General features: G+C 53.6%; 6 protein-coding genes across 6 annotated transcripts; 5 read left to right on the top strand and 1 right to left on the bottom strand.

Annotated features, from left to right (window-relative positions):
• LRP88_08150 (Fms-interacting protein-domain-containing protein) lies at positions 1–770 on the top strand (the record flags this gene model as incomplete). The annotated part of the gene is made up of 3 exons (XM_083244659.1): positions 1–350; positions 418–661; positions 729–770. 3 exons carry the CDS (start codon positions 1–3, stop codon positions 768–770), a joined length of 636 nt encoding a protein of 211 aa, XP_083099153.1.
• A 2,938-nt stretch (positions 771–3,708) lies between these two features.
• Positions 3,709–5,814, top strand: LRP88_08151 (glycosyl transferase family group 2-domain-containing protein; the record flags this gene model as incomplete). Its single annotated transcript, XM_083244660.1, has 3 exons — positions 3,709–4,287; positions 4,390–4,615; positions 4,682–5,814. The coding sequence occupies 3 exons, from the start codon at positions 3,709–3,711 to the stop codon at positions 5,812–5,814; spliced, it is 1,938 nt and encodes a 645-aa protein (XP_083099154.1).
• An 803-nt stretch (positions 5,815–6,617) lies between these two features.
• On the top strand, positions 6,618–7,432 carry LRP88_08152 (uncharacterized protein; the record flags this gene model as incomplete). Its single annotated transcript, XM_083244661.1, has 2 exons — positions 6,618–7,155; positions 7,212–7,432. 2 exons carry the CDS (start codon positions 6,618–6,620, stop codon positions 7,430–7,432), a joined length of 759 nt encoding a protein of 252 aa, XP_083099155.1.
• Positions 7,433–8,085: 653 nt separating this feature from the next.
• Positions 8,086–9,754, top strand: LRP88_08153 (peptidylprolyl isomerase FPR3; the record flags this gene model as incomplete). Its single annotated transcript, XM_083244662.1, has 4 exons — positions 8,086–8,172; positions 8,312–8,794; positions 8,853–9,495; positions 9,549–9,754. The coding sequence occupies 4 exons, from the start codon at positions 8,086–8,088 to the stop codon at positions 9,752–9,754; spliced, it is 1,419 nt and encodes a 472-aa protein (XP_083099156.1).
• Positions 9,755–10,704: 950 nt separating this feature from the next.
• Positions 10,705–13,297, top strand: LRP88_08154 (kinase-like domain-containing protein; the record flags this gene model as incomplete). Its single annotated transcript, XM_083244663.1, has 5 exons — positions 10,705–10,786; positions 10,843–11,782; positions 11,839–12,419; positions 12,492–12,520; positions 12,578–13,297. The coding sequence occupies 5 exons, from the start codon at positions 10,705–10,707 to the stop codon at positions 13,295–13,297; spliced, it is 2,352 nt and encodes a 783-aa protein (XP_083099157.1).
• A 245-nt stretch (positions 13,298–13,542) lies between these two features.
• On the bottom strand, positions 13,543–15,275 carry LRP88_08155 (inositol phosphosphingolipid phospholipase; the record flags this gene model as incomplete). The annotated part of the gene is made up of 2 exons (XM_083244664.1): positions 13,543–14,679; positions 14,787–15,275. 2 exons carry the CDS (start codon positions 15,273–15,275, stop codon positions 13,543–13,545), a joined length of 1,626 nt encoding a protein of 541 aa, XP_083099158.1.
• Positions 15,276–15,655: the final 380 nt, after the last annotated feature.

Below are 15,655 nucleotides of genomic sequence, written 5' to 3' on the forward strand. Positions count from 1 at the left end.
ATGGCTATCGACAAGCTGGTCAAGGAGCCGAGTCTCGTCGCGGTCCTGCAGATTTCGGATCAGGCACGCGACCAGGCGAGCGCTCTCGTCAACCTCGCTGAGCAGCCACACAATGAAGCATCCACACCGGCCGAGATCCAGTCCGAAATCGCAAAGCAGCAGAAGCTCCTCTTTACCACCATGGCCCACCTGCGGGGACTGCATCGCAATGCCAGCTTGTCCGCTCGCGAGACCAAGGCCGAGACTGCTGAGGCGCGTCAGGAAGTCGATCGTCTACATCTCCAGCTCCAGAACCTGTACTATGAACAACGGCATCTGCAAGGAGAGATTACTGCCTGCGAGTCATACGAGTATGCGCCGTCGCCTTCCACTCAAACAAAGACGAGTCGAGGCATGCCTCCGACTAACACTTCCCAGCCACAAGTACCAACAACTGCCTCTCATTCCCGTTGAAGAATTCCTCGCCCAGCAACCCGAACATCAAAACGACGACGAAAACACCCTCATGGTGGCTCGCATCGACCACGAACGGGCGGAACGTGAAGCCCTCGAGCAACAGCGCCAGGAGCTTCTGAAGCGCAAACAGAAGCTCATTGCTGATAACAAGAGACGAAAGGATGACTTGGCCAACCTAGACAATGACTTGGAGAAGTTCATTGACGTAAGTATTACTAGATTTTTCGCACCAAGAGGGCGCCCTTTGTAGACCAGGTCTAACCTCCTGCCAGGCCGCAAAACCGATCCAGAAACTTTTCGATAAGGCACCTTAGGCATCGCAAGCCAAGCGAAAAGAACGGAAACGGTTGAAGGGGCAGGTTCTGATCCAACTGCAGTGAAGGGTCCATTACCAATGGCGGATGCTCCGAATCCGCCCAGTGTGAAAGAGTTGGTATAGAAAGGTGCGTATAGTTCTAGAACTGGTGCTAAAGATCGCGAGTTGAACAAATCAAGGCAGGGGCTTCTGGATTGGCGCAAGGCGTTTGGGGGAGGATCGATTCGGCACTCCACGAGATATCAGATACCCTTCGAGATTATCGAAATACCCAAGGATTCATCATAATTTACGTGATCACCAGTGCTGTCCCTCCGCCGCACGTCATTGTTTTCTGAAATCGACACCAAATCAACAAGGATCTACCGATGAGAGCGCATTGATGGCCGATTTTTTCGAGTACTAATGGAACTGCTTACATTTACCGCGGAATATGAGCGCCAGCTTTATCAGTTACACGCGAACTTTCTGACATGGTTCACGACAGGCCATGATGGAGGCAGTCTTCTTGACAGCAATCTACGGGGCACACTTGGACGGTCAATTCCCTCTCCTCCTCAGGTTTCGTCTGTACACCGCCACATGGGCGCGGATGTTGGGGACTAATCAAGACTGGGACCTTCGTTATCTCGAGGGACTTGATTCACTAACAATTGATTCAGGCGGTAAGGGTGAAAGATGACTACAATCCTTCAGCCTTTCCGACTTCCAGCCTTCCAATCTCCCGAGGGTCGTGGCGGCGGAAGCCCAAGCACAACACCATGACAATTATCCATCTAACGTCGGTTACGGCGCGCCGTCGCTGTCGCAGCGAGTTGACGATTAACAGGGGGAGGTTGACAGAAACGCAGATATCCAATCACTACGCCTCGTGGGCCAATAACAGCCAAGCATCGACGGGGGACTGCAGAGGTCCATGGGTTGGTGTCGACTAAATGGGGCCCACAATCGCCGGGTGCAACGACCATTGTCTTTCACGCGCCTGAAAAAAGAAGCTTAGGAGCTTGTCGCTACTCCCTCTGCTCCGCCAAATTTGAGCCCATGGCCCAACGGTTACATGGCTTTAACGGACCAAGAGCCAGTGGTGGACACGCGTGTTGTGGCAATGCATTGCGATTGACGAACGATGTCTCGGCAACCAGAGCGATCCCAAGGCGGCGTCACAGCGGCCACACACAGGCTACTAAATCGAATGAGCCTCGTGGACACAACCTCGAGCCAGTGAAGGACGGCTGCTTATCAACGTTGTCGAGCAGACGCAGACCAAGGGCCAGCGCCATGTCACTCGTGATCTGTGTTTGATTAGGATCGTGGGTGCTGGGGAATCCGCCCATTCCTGAATATGAAGATGATCGAGATGGCGATTTTGGGGCAACGGGACTTGATACGATCGGCTGATTGGCTATGCCATATTGTTCAACAAGCGACGAAGCGACGGCCCCAGGTCAGACAGGCGCGTGAGCGGTCGAGTGCTATCACAAGTCGACAGCAGGGAAGGATTCAACATGGCCAGCCCGATTGTCGCCTATCTCCATTATCTGGATGTCGGCGAAACGCTGCCCAACAAGCCCCTTCGCCATCTGGCCAAGGAAAGAATCCGAAAACAACCCTTGATCCGATCTTCCTAGAGGGAGCACAGAGCAAAGGCTGGCAGTTCGTTTCCGAAAGCCAATGCGAATATTATGCCTATTCGAAACCCACATGGGTCGAGACCCCACATGGGAAATCCAGGTTCTGCGAGGCCTTGACGCCCAAGGGAAAAGCCAAAAAGGGAAATTCGATGTGCGCCGATCTATACAACACAATCTACACTTCGTGGCCCTGCAAATTTTGGCTGCCCACCTTGCCTGGGCACAATGATATGCTTGGCTTGCGGACATGGACATTGGTCAGCTCCACGTCATCTCGTCCAAATGCCTGTGTGGCCTTGAAGTTGGAGGTTGAGACTTGGTTCAAACAAGGGCCTGACAACCCCGGCTTGGATCTGGGTTCGCGCATCTTTTGGACAGGGCTTGAGGGACCCTGCGCAACGCATCTCGGATCATGGGCCTCTACTTGTCTGTGACTGGTCGAACTGAGCAGCATCCGGCATTTCTAAAGGAAAACAGACACAGACATTCAAGGGTTCTCCAGCCACACTTTGTTCGGCCTCCACCAGGGACTGTTTGTTCTGCTAGCCAAGTATCAGAGGTCTACTACTCGGTACTTTGGTCTTTAACGCTGGCATTGACTCGTCGATGTACGTTCTATATCGCTCAGAACGAGATCGGCTTAATCATGAGATAGAACATGGCTCTGTTATCCATGGCGGAAGAAATTGGATCATGGGTTAGAAATCCCCGTCCCACCGCCCTGCTTGGTTATCGGCAGGCCAGGTTGGGAGCTCAAGGCTACGGTACTGCCGTGTGCATGGAGCATGAGCTGGGAGGTAACCATACCCCCGCGTGGTATAGTGTGAATCCGCATGGAGCACCTTGGTGGTGAGGATGTCTTGGCTTGACTGTTGTCTCCTCTAGTGTTGGACCCTTGGATGCTCGCTTTGCCGATAACTCGACGCCGCCTTCCCGTTCTCGCCTTCTCCTTTCCTCACTAATATTGGCTTCCCCGTAGTAGCTCACTCATTGGAGGTTCTCTGTTGTCTGACGTCGTCAAGCTCAGCCTTGCAGGTGCACGCGAGGATACCAGCACCGAGCTCCCCCGAGCTGCACCGGTCCCAGATTTCTTCATCTGCTCCCTTGCTCTTTCCACCTCTTTTTCTTCCTCTCACATCGGGACTTCCTCTTACTGCTCTGTGAAAGGTTGTGAGAACCCATCCTCCTTTCCCTTCCCTCCTACTCGTTGTCGTCTATCCACAAGCTGCCTCTTTGGCAGTTGGAGCCTTTTCGGCGCTCTTCAACCTCTCCCGTCGAGCGCGCGCCTGCGCTCTTGTCTCGAAAATGTCTCTCTTCACTTGGTGCGCTCAACGCGCCGGTGGTCTGAGTATGATCATTTTGATTGCGCTCTGCTACTGGGTCATATCGCGCGAGTCGACCACTGAGCAGCATCGATACAAGTATGAGCAACCCAACAACCAGGGCACGTATTACTCGTCCACGTCTACGACGGGCGCGGGCATTTGGACCTACATCTTCTCATACTATTGCCTCCTTATTCATGTTCTGGTCTGCGTCTTTCCTCTCCGCGCGTGCTGGACTGTCTGGACCCTCACGCAATCTTTGAAGCGCGCGGCGCAGAGCCATTCGCTCCTTGACCTGAAGAAGCTCGCCTCGCGCCGCGACTCGTACACGTCAGTATCGAGCTCAGAGACCCTCATCTCTAGCCACAATGGCGGGTGCTCCTCGACCACTAGCGAGGCCGGGGATATTGACCCTGAGCTTTACACAGACGGCGTGTCTGGCGCTGGGGCCAATGTTATCCACGCTATCGTCATTCCCAACTACAAGGAAGAGCATGACACCCTCAAAGAGACGCTTGAGGTTTTGGCTTCTCACCCTCAGGCGCAGGACTCATATGATGTGAGTATTCTCCTTTGCCACTGGCAGCTCCCTCGTTCTCTATGATCCAGAGCCACGATGGTTTCTCTATGCCCTAAGCGGCTAACCTTTTGTTTCCCCCAGGTATATCTCGGAATGGAGCAGCGCGAGGCCAATGCCGAAACCAAGGCCTTGGGTCTGATTCAGGAGTTTGCCAAAAAGTTTCGGTCAATCGACTTTACGCTTCATCCATCAGACATCCCTGGTGAAGCAGCAGGGAAGGGTAGCAACATTGGTTGGGCTGCGCGCAAGCTAAGCGAAAAGTACTCAGTGGGAGTGAGGAGGAATGTCATTATCACAGGAATCGATGGTGAGATCCGCCTCATGAAACCCCTTTAACTGAAGAGACCCTTACTAACTCGGGTTGTGCATCCAGCCGACAGTCACCTTTCCTCCAGCTACTTTACAATTCTCACCAACATGCACTTGTCCTACCCCGAGACTGCGTTGACTACGGTGTATTCGGCTCCTGTCATTTTCGACCGCAACGCACATGCGGTTCCCGCCCTTGTCCGCGTGGCTGACATTCTCTGGTGTGCTGCTGGCATGTCTGGCCTCTACCCTGGCTCCACCATCTCCCCTCCCACATCGGTCTATTCCCTCCCGTTAGATCTGGTTGATCGTGTGGGTGGATGGGATTGTGGAAGCGAGGCCATCGGCGAAGATCTTCACATGTACATCAAGTGTTTCTTCACTCTCAATGGCAACTTGACTAGCCGCGTCATCCACAGTCCCGTCAGCCAGAGCAACGTCACTGGTGGAGGCAGCACCTTGGGCGACGTTCGAGCCCGGTACAAGCAGGCCCTCCGTCACATGTGGGGAGCTCTCGACACAGGTTTCGCACTTCGCAGGCTGGTTGAGATGTGGCAGGACCGAAAGCAGACTTCTCGAACATATCAGCCCCTTCACTGCACTTTCGCCGATGCCAACAGCCTCGCGATCCATGAGAGCCAGCTTGGAAGTGAGGGCAATGGCCAGCCATGTGAGAATGGCATCTTCTCAGACATCACCAAGGACACTATTAAGGAACCGCACTGGGAACATGTTTTCTACATGATGCATCGGCTTTTTGAAGCGCATTTCCTCCCTGTTCACATGGCTGTCTTGGTGCTGGCCTCGACTATCTATGTCAAACTTACAGAGGGCAACGAAGACCCCCATGATCTTGCGTGGGTTTTCAGTTGGTGCAACGTGATCCGTATTTTTGGCTTCTTCCAGATCAGCATCTACGTCTTCCTATATGAGAGCTTCCACCGGGTCGGTGTGGCAAGCCGCGAGAGGGAGATGGTCAAGGCAGGATTGGCCAGCGAGATGGACTTCTCTCGGCGATCTCTTGGAAAGAACTGGGTTGACTACCTTGTCATTCCCGTTGTTGCTCCCCTGTACGGCACCATCCCCAGCGCCCAGGCCCTGATCTGCCAGCTGTGGGCTCAAGACTTGGTCTACACTGTGAGCAAGAAGGCAACACGACGACAAATACCGATTGTGAGGGTAGACGAAATGGCTTAGACGATGGGGTAAGCAGCATCAAATAATGAGGAGGACTCGGATGCTGCATGAAGGGCCTTGCGATGACCGTGAGATGGGCAACGATGGTTGGCGCGACGGCAGGGGCACCTGTATCGCATGGCATAATGACTTGGTTATTTGTGTGGATGGACTTGATAAAGGCATGATTAGGAGTTAATGATCTCTTTCTGAGAGACTCATTCGGAGTTCAGGGCACAGAATAGGCATGTAGGCATTTCAGGGTGTTCGCATAGAGAGCCTCTTGGTTTTGAGGCGAGAGAAGTATAGATGGATTAATGAATGGTACTCCAACGTATTTATTACCCTATGCCTACATAACTACCTATTGATTGCACATATCTAGGTGGCCGTTGCTTCAATGACTGCCTGGTTCGACAGCACTCGAGTATAAGCAATACATCAAGTGTGTCTCATGAAGGTGGAGCATCGGACGTTGCTCAAGGTGAGTGGAGCTTGTCAGCGCCGACTTGACATTGAAGTTCCGTAGTGCTTCGGATGTTAAGCCAAGTCAGCCAATCACAGCAACGCCAAGAGACGAATTCAGCACTTGAAGAATCGAGACTTGCAACCACTCTAGCCTCTACATGCCGAGTTGGTTCCAGGACGAAGCGGATCGGAGTATAAGAGATCAGGAGACGCGTCAGTAATATGAATCAAGAAGCCCGAGTATATAATGCAATAATCTGGTTCTGTGTCCTGTTGTTGAAATTCTCAACTCTCATGTCCCATTACGACTTGTCAACTTGCAAGTAGATAAATCTGGAGAGATATCAACTGCAACAATGGCATCCAAGCAGCTACGAATCGGCGTCTTCGTCCCTACAGGCGCACAATTCCTCGACGTTGCGACTGTCGATGTGCTCGCCTCCATGTCTAAGGAGTACCTTGGCGGGCTTCCCCACCTCCCGGCGCACATCGCCGAACTGGCACCAAGCATCAAGATCATCTACATCACATCGCCAGAGCTCTTCCCGGACGTGCCCTTAACAGCCGACCTTTCGATCCGGGCAACGCACACCTTTGAGGACGAGGCCGTGGCGCCAGGCAAGCTGGACATTGTCGTGGTGCCTGGGCCGGACCCGAACGCCACGTTTGAGGATGGCGCGACAAAGTGGCTGAGGGATCAGTTTCACGCCAAGGGTGTAGATGTCTTGAGCGTCTGTACGGGCGTGTTCCTCTGCGGCGCGGCGGGCATCTTGGACGGCAAGACTGTGAGTGGACCGAGAGGGTTGCAGAACGAGATGGTCAAGAGACATCCGAAGGTGAAGCTGGTGGGAGAAAAGTACCGATGGGTTCAAGACGGCAACCTATGGTCAAGTGGTAAGTTTCAACAAAGCCTACCCAAATCATGACGCTCGGCTAATGCAATCTCTCAGGCGGCGTGACCAACGGCAACGACCTCATGGCTGCGTACGCCCGTGCGAGCACAAAGCACTGGCCTGGCCCCGTAGCCGAGATGGGCGCCATGTTGACCGACGTGGGTGACCGATCTCAGATCTATGGCGAGGGACAGAGCAGATTCGTGCTGGGAGTGGCTTGGCAGATTGTCAAGGCGTGGTTCATGAGCTTGGGGAAGGGCAAGGCGAAGGCGAGCTAGAGGAGGACAGGACAGTGTTTGATCAAGGAGGGTAACTTGGCACGTGTTAATTAGTAAGTTTCTTTAATATCATTGTTGCATTTAACAACCTAGGTTGTCAATGGGTAGGGAGAGATCAGTGAATGAGTTGACTCCATCAGGAGCTCGCCATGTCCATCTCCAGGCTTGAAAGACGTCGGCGGCTCCGAGCATTCGTTGCTTGACTCGGTAGCAGGCCACAATGGGCTGAGAAGTACGTACTCGGTCCGTAACTGACCGTCTTTTTGTTAGCTTCAGAGGGTTCGTCTGTTCCATTCGCGGTGGAAACTTGCAGCGGGAAAATCTGCACTACAGCGGAGACCATCTGGTTGCTGAGACAGCGACCGCCCCGTCGCGATAAGGACCTTATCGCGGCCTCTGATTGGTGTTTTCTGTTTTGCGCGGTGGGGTTGCCTGCTCGTCCCCAAAAAAAAATTTCGAGCTCTCTTCTAGCAGTTGCTTCTCGACTTCTTCTTCGTCCGTCGTCGTGAACGAGAACCTCTTCTTCAACTTCCATCCATCTCAACCAACCCTCTTCTCTCTCCTGCTTCTCTGCGAGGTTCATCCCTTCGTTCACGATTTCTTCATCCATCGTATTCACATCATCAACGAACTCCTAATATCCCACATTCAAGATGTCTGCTGTTCCTGGTCCTGTCTACGGCCTCGAGGTCCCGCCTGGCGAGATCTTGATTCCTGCCGCCATGGAGTTCCCTGCCTCTGTGAGTCGCCGTCCTGCTTCTTAAGACGCTGCTGGTTCGATGCGATGCAATGCGCTGGCTTGTTTTGGCTTGTCGCGACGCTTGCGACACCGTCGCTTCGCCCTCTGGAGCTCGACTTGCTAACCGTGAAAAATTGCAGTTCCGCATCACAATGGCTGCCGTGGATCCCACCCAGGAGCCCGAGGCTGATGCTGAGGGCAACGTTCCCGCCGTCCCTCGCGCCACCCTCCGACTCGTCAAGCGAGCCTTCCCCGGTCTTGATGACGAGGACGAGGACGATGAGGTTGATGACGAGTATCTGAGGGCCCTCCTCGCTGGAGAGGACGATGAGTCTGATTCCGACGAAGAGGCCAACGGTGGCCCCAGCGACCCCGCCAAGTCCAAGAAGCAGAAGCAGGCCGAGGCCATCAAGAAGCTCATCGAGTCCGCCCAGGCCGAGTCTGACGAGGACGAGGAGATGGAGGATGCCAAGCCCAAGGGCAAGGGCAAGGGCAAGGATAAGGGCAAGGGCAAGGCCGTCGAGGAGGACTCTGATGAGGACGATGAGGACGACGACAGCGACCTCGACAGCGAGGGCGCCGACCTTGAGAACTTTGTCATCTGCACTCTTGACACCGAGCGAGTAAGTCAATTGTGTCCAATGCTCTCCTGAACACAGCCAGCTAACACCTACCCTCCAGAACTACCAGCAGCCTCTTGACATCACCGTTAACCACGGTGAGAAGGTCTTCTTCGTCGTTACCGGTACCCACACTGTTTACCTCACCGGTAACTACATCATGGATGACGATGATGATGAGGATGATGAGGACGAGGACGACTACGACCTTGACCCTGAGGAGCTCGACTACGAGCTTGGTGGTGAGGACAGCGATGAGAGCGACGAGCTCGACGGCCTTGAGGACCCCCGCATCCAGGAGATCGACTCTGATGAGGAGGAGGCTCCTAAGCTGGTGCCCGTCAAGAAGGGCAAGAACAAGCGCTCCGCCGAGGAGGCCACCGAGGGTCTTGATGAGCTTATGGCCAAGGACGATGCCAAGCTCTCCAAGAAGCAGCAGAAGAAGCTCAAGAACAACAAGGGCGAGGCTGTTGCCGCCGAGGACAAGAAGGACGCCAAGAAGGTTCAGTTCGCCAAGAACCTCGAGCAGGGCCCTACCGGCTCGACTGAGAAGGCCAAGCAGGCCAAGGCCGCCCCCAGCGTCAAGGTTGTCCAGGGCGTCACCGTCGACGACCGAACCATTGGCAACGGCCGCACTGTCAAGAACGGCGACACCGTCGGTGTCCGATACATTGGCAAGCTCCAGAATGGCAAGCAGTTTGATGGTGAGTGTCGATTCGATTCGTGACCAAGATGTCATAGACTAACACATCGGTAGCCAACAAGAAGGGCAAGCCTTTCTCCTTCAAGGTCGGCAAGGGCCAGGTCATCAAGGGCTGGGACATTGGTGTCGTCGGCATGTCCATTGGCGGTGAGCGCCGCTTGACCATTCCCGCCCACCTTGCCTACGGCTCCCGAGGCCTTCCTGGCATCCCTGCTAACAGCACATTGACCTTTGACGTCAAGCTCCTCGAGATCAAGTGAGCGCGTGGATAGACGCCAAGGGCAAAATCCGGCGTCCGCTCGTCACGGGCCGCATGTACTAATACCCCTTCTGTGGCCCTGTGCCGAGTCTTGCGAGGAGTTGATGAGTACGGATTTGGCCGTGTTTCATGGGACTCCCAAGTTCCAATCTACTGCTCGGCCAACGTCATGTTTCATGCTATGATGAGGAGCCCTAGACCTTTGCCTTCTGCGAAGAGCCGGTGTTTGTATAGAAGAACACACGGGGAGCAGCATCGGCGGCAAGCAGGGATGATGGGGCGAGGACCTGCATCGCATGGAATTGGCGTATGGCAAGAAAAGGGATCTTTTTGCGTTTGTTGCCCACAAGATGGTTAGGTAGTCTTGTGGTTTTCTAGTTAAAACGGATGGTTCGAGGGTTGGTTGTAAGGTTGTGCAAATACAGACTCTGATTTCTTTCTCTCTTACCCACGATGACTTTCTAACTCTCAATTGGCAAGTATTCATGTGCCTTGGTCCTTCTCATCTTGGACTTTGTATGCTTTCGCTTAGTGATGCATGGTCTTGGTCGCGCCTTTCCTCTAGGGTGGTGGTGATCTATATCTCAGGAAGGCACCACCTCGTCTGATATCTTCAACTCCAGTTATTCAACCCACTCAACCTTGTCCATCTACACACCATTAACTACAACGGTTTTGCACAATTAGCCGTGAGCTCACGGTCAGGTTTTGCCTCTCTCTTTGCTAGATAACCACCCCATCTTTCTTTTTCCAGCAGCCCAAGACCTCTAACATTTATGCAACACTGACTTTCAGCATCGGCTACCCTGCAGCACCATGGGCCCAACTCTGGTCGAGAAAACAAGTCATCAACTACTACACTTTTCGTCTGGTGAATCTGGGGACTCTCCTGGACCATCTCCTCTAGGATCCGCCTAGAATGGGGAAGAGGATGGAGACGGGAAACATGTCATGGGCCTGCGTCATACCGGCTCCAAAGTATGGAAAGACATTCGCGGTGTCATTAGGGCGATTGGGAGGAGTAGTCGCAGCGGTAAGGAGATCCAGCACCTGCTACTTTGCGACATCATACTCATCTGCCCTACGCAGGCCTCGAGGCTTCTGCAGACTCAAATACAGCCCCTGCGGACTCGACTAAAGCCTCTGTACTGACCAAAGACGCTATTCCATACCACGCCGAGGAATCTCCCAAACGCACCCCCAAAGGTATAGGCGCCAAGGACCTCATTCGAAAGCTTAGGCTCAATCCTGCGGCCTTGGACTCCAATTCGACTCTCGTACAGCGAAGCCCTTTGAAGAGGGCACGGAGCTCGCTTCTGGTCTTGCACAGCGCCCACTCAAGTGATCTGGACACTCCACGTTCGTCTGGAGCCAGTGACAAGATATTCGCTGCGGGTGATGATTCAACAAGGAAGACGTCGATCGACTCCCGTTCCTCACAATGGAATAAGGAAACTTCCATTAGACGACATAGACGAAACCCGTGGACTCGGTCAAGTCCAGAAGGCCGCGCTCTCAGTACCATCCCCGAGGCTGGTGTTGTACAGGCTCGACCTACTATTGCAACTGTCGAGAGAGCTTCTGCTGCCAAAATATTCCTCGAAACATACTTCAATGAGCTTCTCTACAAGCCTGATACCCGTGCTCTAAGGCGGCAATGTTTGGAATCTCAGTTGTGCCACTGTCTCTACTTGACCCCTGACCAGAAGGAGGTGATCCGGGCATCCAACGACTGCCAGGAGACGTGGCACCTAAGAGAGCTACGGGTGATGAAGTCCAAAGCTATCTCACCTGCTAGCAGAAAGGACGGTAACCCGTCTCCCGACAACTACGAGCCCCTGCAGATTTTGGGCAAGGGAAGCTTTGGAGTCGTGAGATTGGTACGTGAGAGGCCTGCTCCTGGACATGCTTTCCCCGGGCAAGTCTATGCCATGAAAGTTATCCGAAAATCGGAAATGCTACGCAACAGCCAAGAAGGTCATCTGAGGGCCGAAAGGGACTTCTTGGTTGCTTCCGAGGGCTCACAATGGTTGGTGGCCTGAAAGCCCCTATTTGATGGTGATTGGCTAACCTATACCTTGACAGGGCTGTTCCATTGATAGCCAGTTTTCAAGATGCTGCGAATCTTTATTTGGTCATGGAATACATGCCAGGAGGTGACTTTCTGGGACTACTCATTCGCCAGAATATCCTTCGGGAGCATGTTGCACAGTTCTACATTGCCGAGATGATTCTTGCCGTGGAGGAGGCTCATCGCCTCAACTTTATCCATCGAGATATTAAGCCCGACAACTTTCTGATATCTGCGTCTAGTCACCTGAAGATATCCGATTTTGGGCTTGCGTTCGATGACCACTGGTCCCATGACGCTGCGTACTACAACAGCCATCGATATTCTCTCGTTCGGAGATTGGGGATCAATATCAATGGAGACGAGGCTGATCAGAAAAGCAGCAAGGACATTCTGAAGCAGTTCGAATGGTACCAATCTCTTGTATCAGGACTCGACAGGCATGGAAAGTATCCCCTGGCAAAGGATGAGGACCTGCAGAGCCTCATCGGCTGGAGAAACCGGCATGGCAACCGCACTGCGGCAAGGTCGGTTGTTGGGACGAGCCAATACATGGCCCCGGAGGTTGTTCTTGGCCAGCAGTACGACGGGAGATGTGACTAGTAGAGCATTGGCATCATCCTGTATGAATGCCTCTACGGGCAGACGCCCTTTTTGGCCGAGGAAGGGCGCAAGCAGACCAAACAAAACATTGTGGTCAGCACGCCCGAACTCTGAGGAACTGCCTACAGCGTGAAACTGACAGAAAAATAGGAATTCAAGAATCACTTCTCGTTTCCGCATCGGCCTGCGGTTAGCGAAAAATGTAAAGATCTCATCTGCCGCTTGATACAGGAGAAGGAGTACCGGCTTTGCTCGAGAAAGTATCAGATGAGATATCGCGCCCCATTCGACGGCACTCGTTCTACAGAGTATGTCGGACGTTACGTCTTTGCCAACGATGCAGAAGACATCAAGGCGCATAGGTGGTTCAGGAATATCTCATGGGATCGGTTGCAGTCCATGCCGCCCCCCTTCACTCCGCACCTACAGGGTGACGATGACGCTCACTACTTCGACGAGTCGGAGCCCTTCGAAGACTGGTCCGAGTCAATGCCCTCGGGCGTGTTCCTAAACTCGGAGGACGTGAGAACCCTACTCTGTGGGTTCGAGACGCATGTTCAAGAGAAGGCGATGGAGCTTGTCAAGACACCGTTTGACGCAGCCAAACTTCGAGGCATCGACCGTGATCTTGATGCCTCCAAGGAGCTCCAACCCAACGAAAAGCTTGCGCTGAAGCAGTTTGTGAGATTCTATGGCCACAAGGAGCGCAGGCGGCCACGAGACATGCTTCTCCGAGACAAGGATACCAGAAAGACAGTCATGAAGATTCGAAGAGAGACGGCCTTCATAGGGTACACCTGGCGAAGGATGAGGCCTGGAGGATATATCGCCCTGAGACCGTCGGATTCAGGAAACGAGTTGGAACATTGATAAATAAGACCTCTTCTGGTGATGCAGAAGAAGAGTCGGTCCCAGGCAGGGACCAGAGCGAGAATTGGACTTGGATAATCGTTATTGGTATTATTATCATTAGAAATTATCAAGCAAGCAAGCAAGCAAGCTTGCTTTGCTTTAGTATTAGTTTACATGCCGAGTTTTATCCTAATCCTTGCGTTCGTGAATCCTGAACCATAAAGTCATGAACTGGGTAATAATTCGATCAAAACATCGTTCCGTCATTGAGATGATTTAGGTCTTCGTCCAGGACTGTTCTGAGTCTCGGCCTCTGTCAAGGCGACGAGATCACCAGCTGCCACGGCCTTGGCATTGCGGATCTCCCATTCAAACTCCTTGAGGGCCCTGATCTCCCAGGAGAAGAAAAGAAGGGAGAGCAGACCGTCGACCACGCCAGCAGCCAAACCCAAACTGCTGATAAGCATGAGGATGAAGGCGACGTAATTTCCAGGGCTAAACCAGACGGCGACTAAGCAGGCGAGCCAGACGAGGAGGGCAACAAAAAAGTGAACACCGCGCCAGTAGCGTTGACGAATCTCACGGGCATGATACGACTGAATCATGGCCAAGACATCGTCGTAACCAGACATGGGGAGAGAATCATGATCCGGAAACCGGCCATGATGGAGTTGGTCGTCGGGGTCAGGAGATCGACTGGCATCGGCAGAGTGAGTGCTGCTAGCTGGGCTACTAGGAGCTAGGTATGCGCCAGTCTGGAGGGCAGCCGAGGGAGTTTCGACGCGAGGTCCAATTGGCCTTGAGATTGGCGAAGGGGTGTGTCGGGTGAGGGTCGCTTGAACAGCAAAATGATCCGAGAGCGAGCAATGGAGCTCAGGATGACGCTCGGTCATGGAGACGATCGCAGACTTGATGATCCATCCTGGAGTCGTGGCTGGAGCATCAGGTTCGACACCCGTGGAGGTGAATATGTAGTCGAGACGCTTGCCACGGGGATCGATAGCATCAGGCGACACATCGCAAGCCTGACCTGCTCTCAGACGGTTCTGCTGGTTCTTGGTCCACCGCCAAGTGTTGTAGACGGAATCACTAGTTGCGCCATTCTCGAGGAGGTTGAAGTTGGCGGTGGGAATCGGGCGGCGGCGAGCCTTCTCAGCGGGGTGGTGAGCAGGGCCGAGTGCGCTATCAGGGTGGAGGACGCGCCAGACGTCGCGGACAGGGGCGTGGGAGGTGATAAGGCGGTGCGCGAGAGATAGGGGGAGCATGTTGAAGTCACCCATAGCGACAACAAGATGACCGCGTTCAGCGGCGCCGCGAAGGAGCTTGGAGAGTTCCCATGCCTGGGCGGTACGGTGGCAGATGTAGGTGCTCTTGGGTTCAGGCTCGTAAGGGGCGTGAGTCTGCGCAAACGATCGAGTCAGCTGCTGATAGAATATTTGGAGGGGTCCAACGAGGCTGCGGAGACCGAAGGCCAGAGACGTCAAAGCTTGTATGATAATAAACCTACATGTGTGTTGAAGACCTCAATAACGTCCTTTCTCCGGGGTCCATAGCGAATCTTGGCGCATGCGACACCTTTACCGACATACCAGTCTCCTCTCCAGAAGGCAGTCGGGCGGCCGTTAAGGGGATACTTGAACATGGTACTCTCCTCGATAGGCCAGCGACTGAGGATGGCTAGACCGCCACCAAAGGCGCCGCTGTGGTAGAACTTGCCATAGGGGAGGATCTGGCGAGTATGTCGGCGGATCGCCTGGTAATCCTCCTGAGTCCAACACTCCTGTAGAGCTACGATATGAGGTACGGGGGCGAGAATGGCGAGCTGGCGACCGATCTCGTCGAGTCGAGGCGCGCGGAGGGTCGAGATGTGAAGAAGACCCCAGCAGTTGAGAGTCAGGAGGTTGAGTTCGGTCGGGAGGCCCTGAGGATCCTCATCAGGGATGACGGTCGCGGTAGGCGTCGTGACATTTTCGGTGGTGTCGCTCGAGATGACCATGGCGATAGTGGGATGTAGGCGAGGTATTATGAAGACGAGTACTACCTAGAAGAGGGGAAGAAGAAAAGAAAAAGAAGCGAGACTCGCAATTATGCGACGACGTGGTCGAGGAGAGGGAAAGTGGGAGGACGGAGCGCCTCGGCTCGGCTGATGATGGACCGGCAGGATATTAGTTAATTACGATGCTGAGCCAGACACTGTCAAATGGACGATCTCATCCGTCGCTAGCGGCAGGCGCTAACAAGCGTTGAAAGGAGATGACGATAAGCCGAGACAAGAAAGGAAAAAGAAACAATATGATAAAAGGGAGCGAACTTCTCGATGTGATTGTGTGGGGGGAAGTTTGAAGCAAGAAAAAGAAAAAAAAACATAATTGACGA

This window comes from Fusarium phalaenopsidis, assembly GCF_050370095.1.
Source record: "Fusarium phalaenopsidis strain FUZ10S chromosome Unknown contig_32302, whole genome shotgun sequence".
NCBI lineage: Eukaryota > Fungi > Ascomycota > Sordariomycetes > Hypocreales > Nectriaceae > Fusarium > Fusarium phalaenopsidis.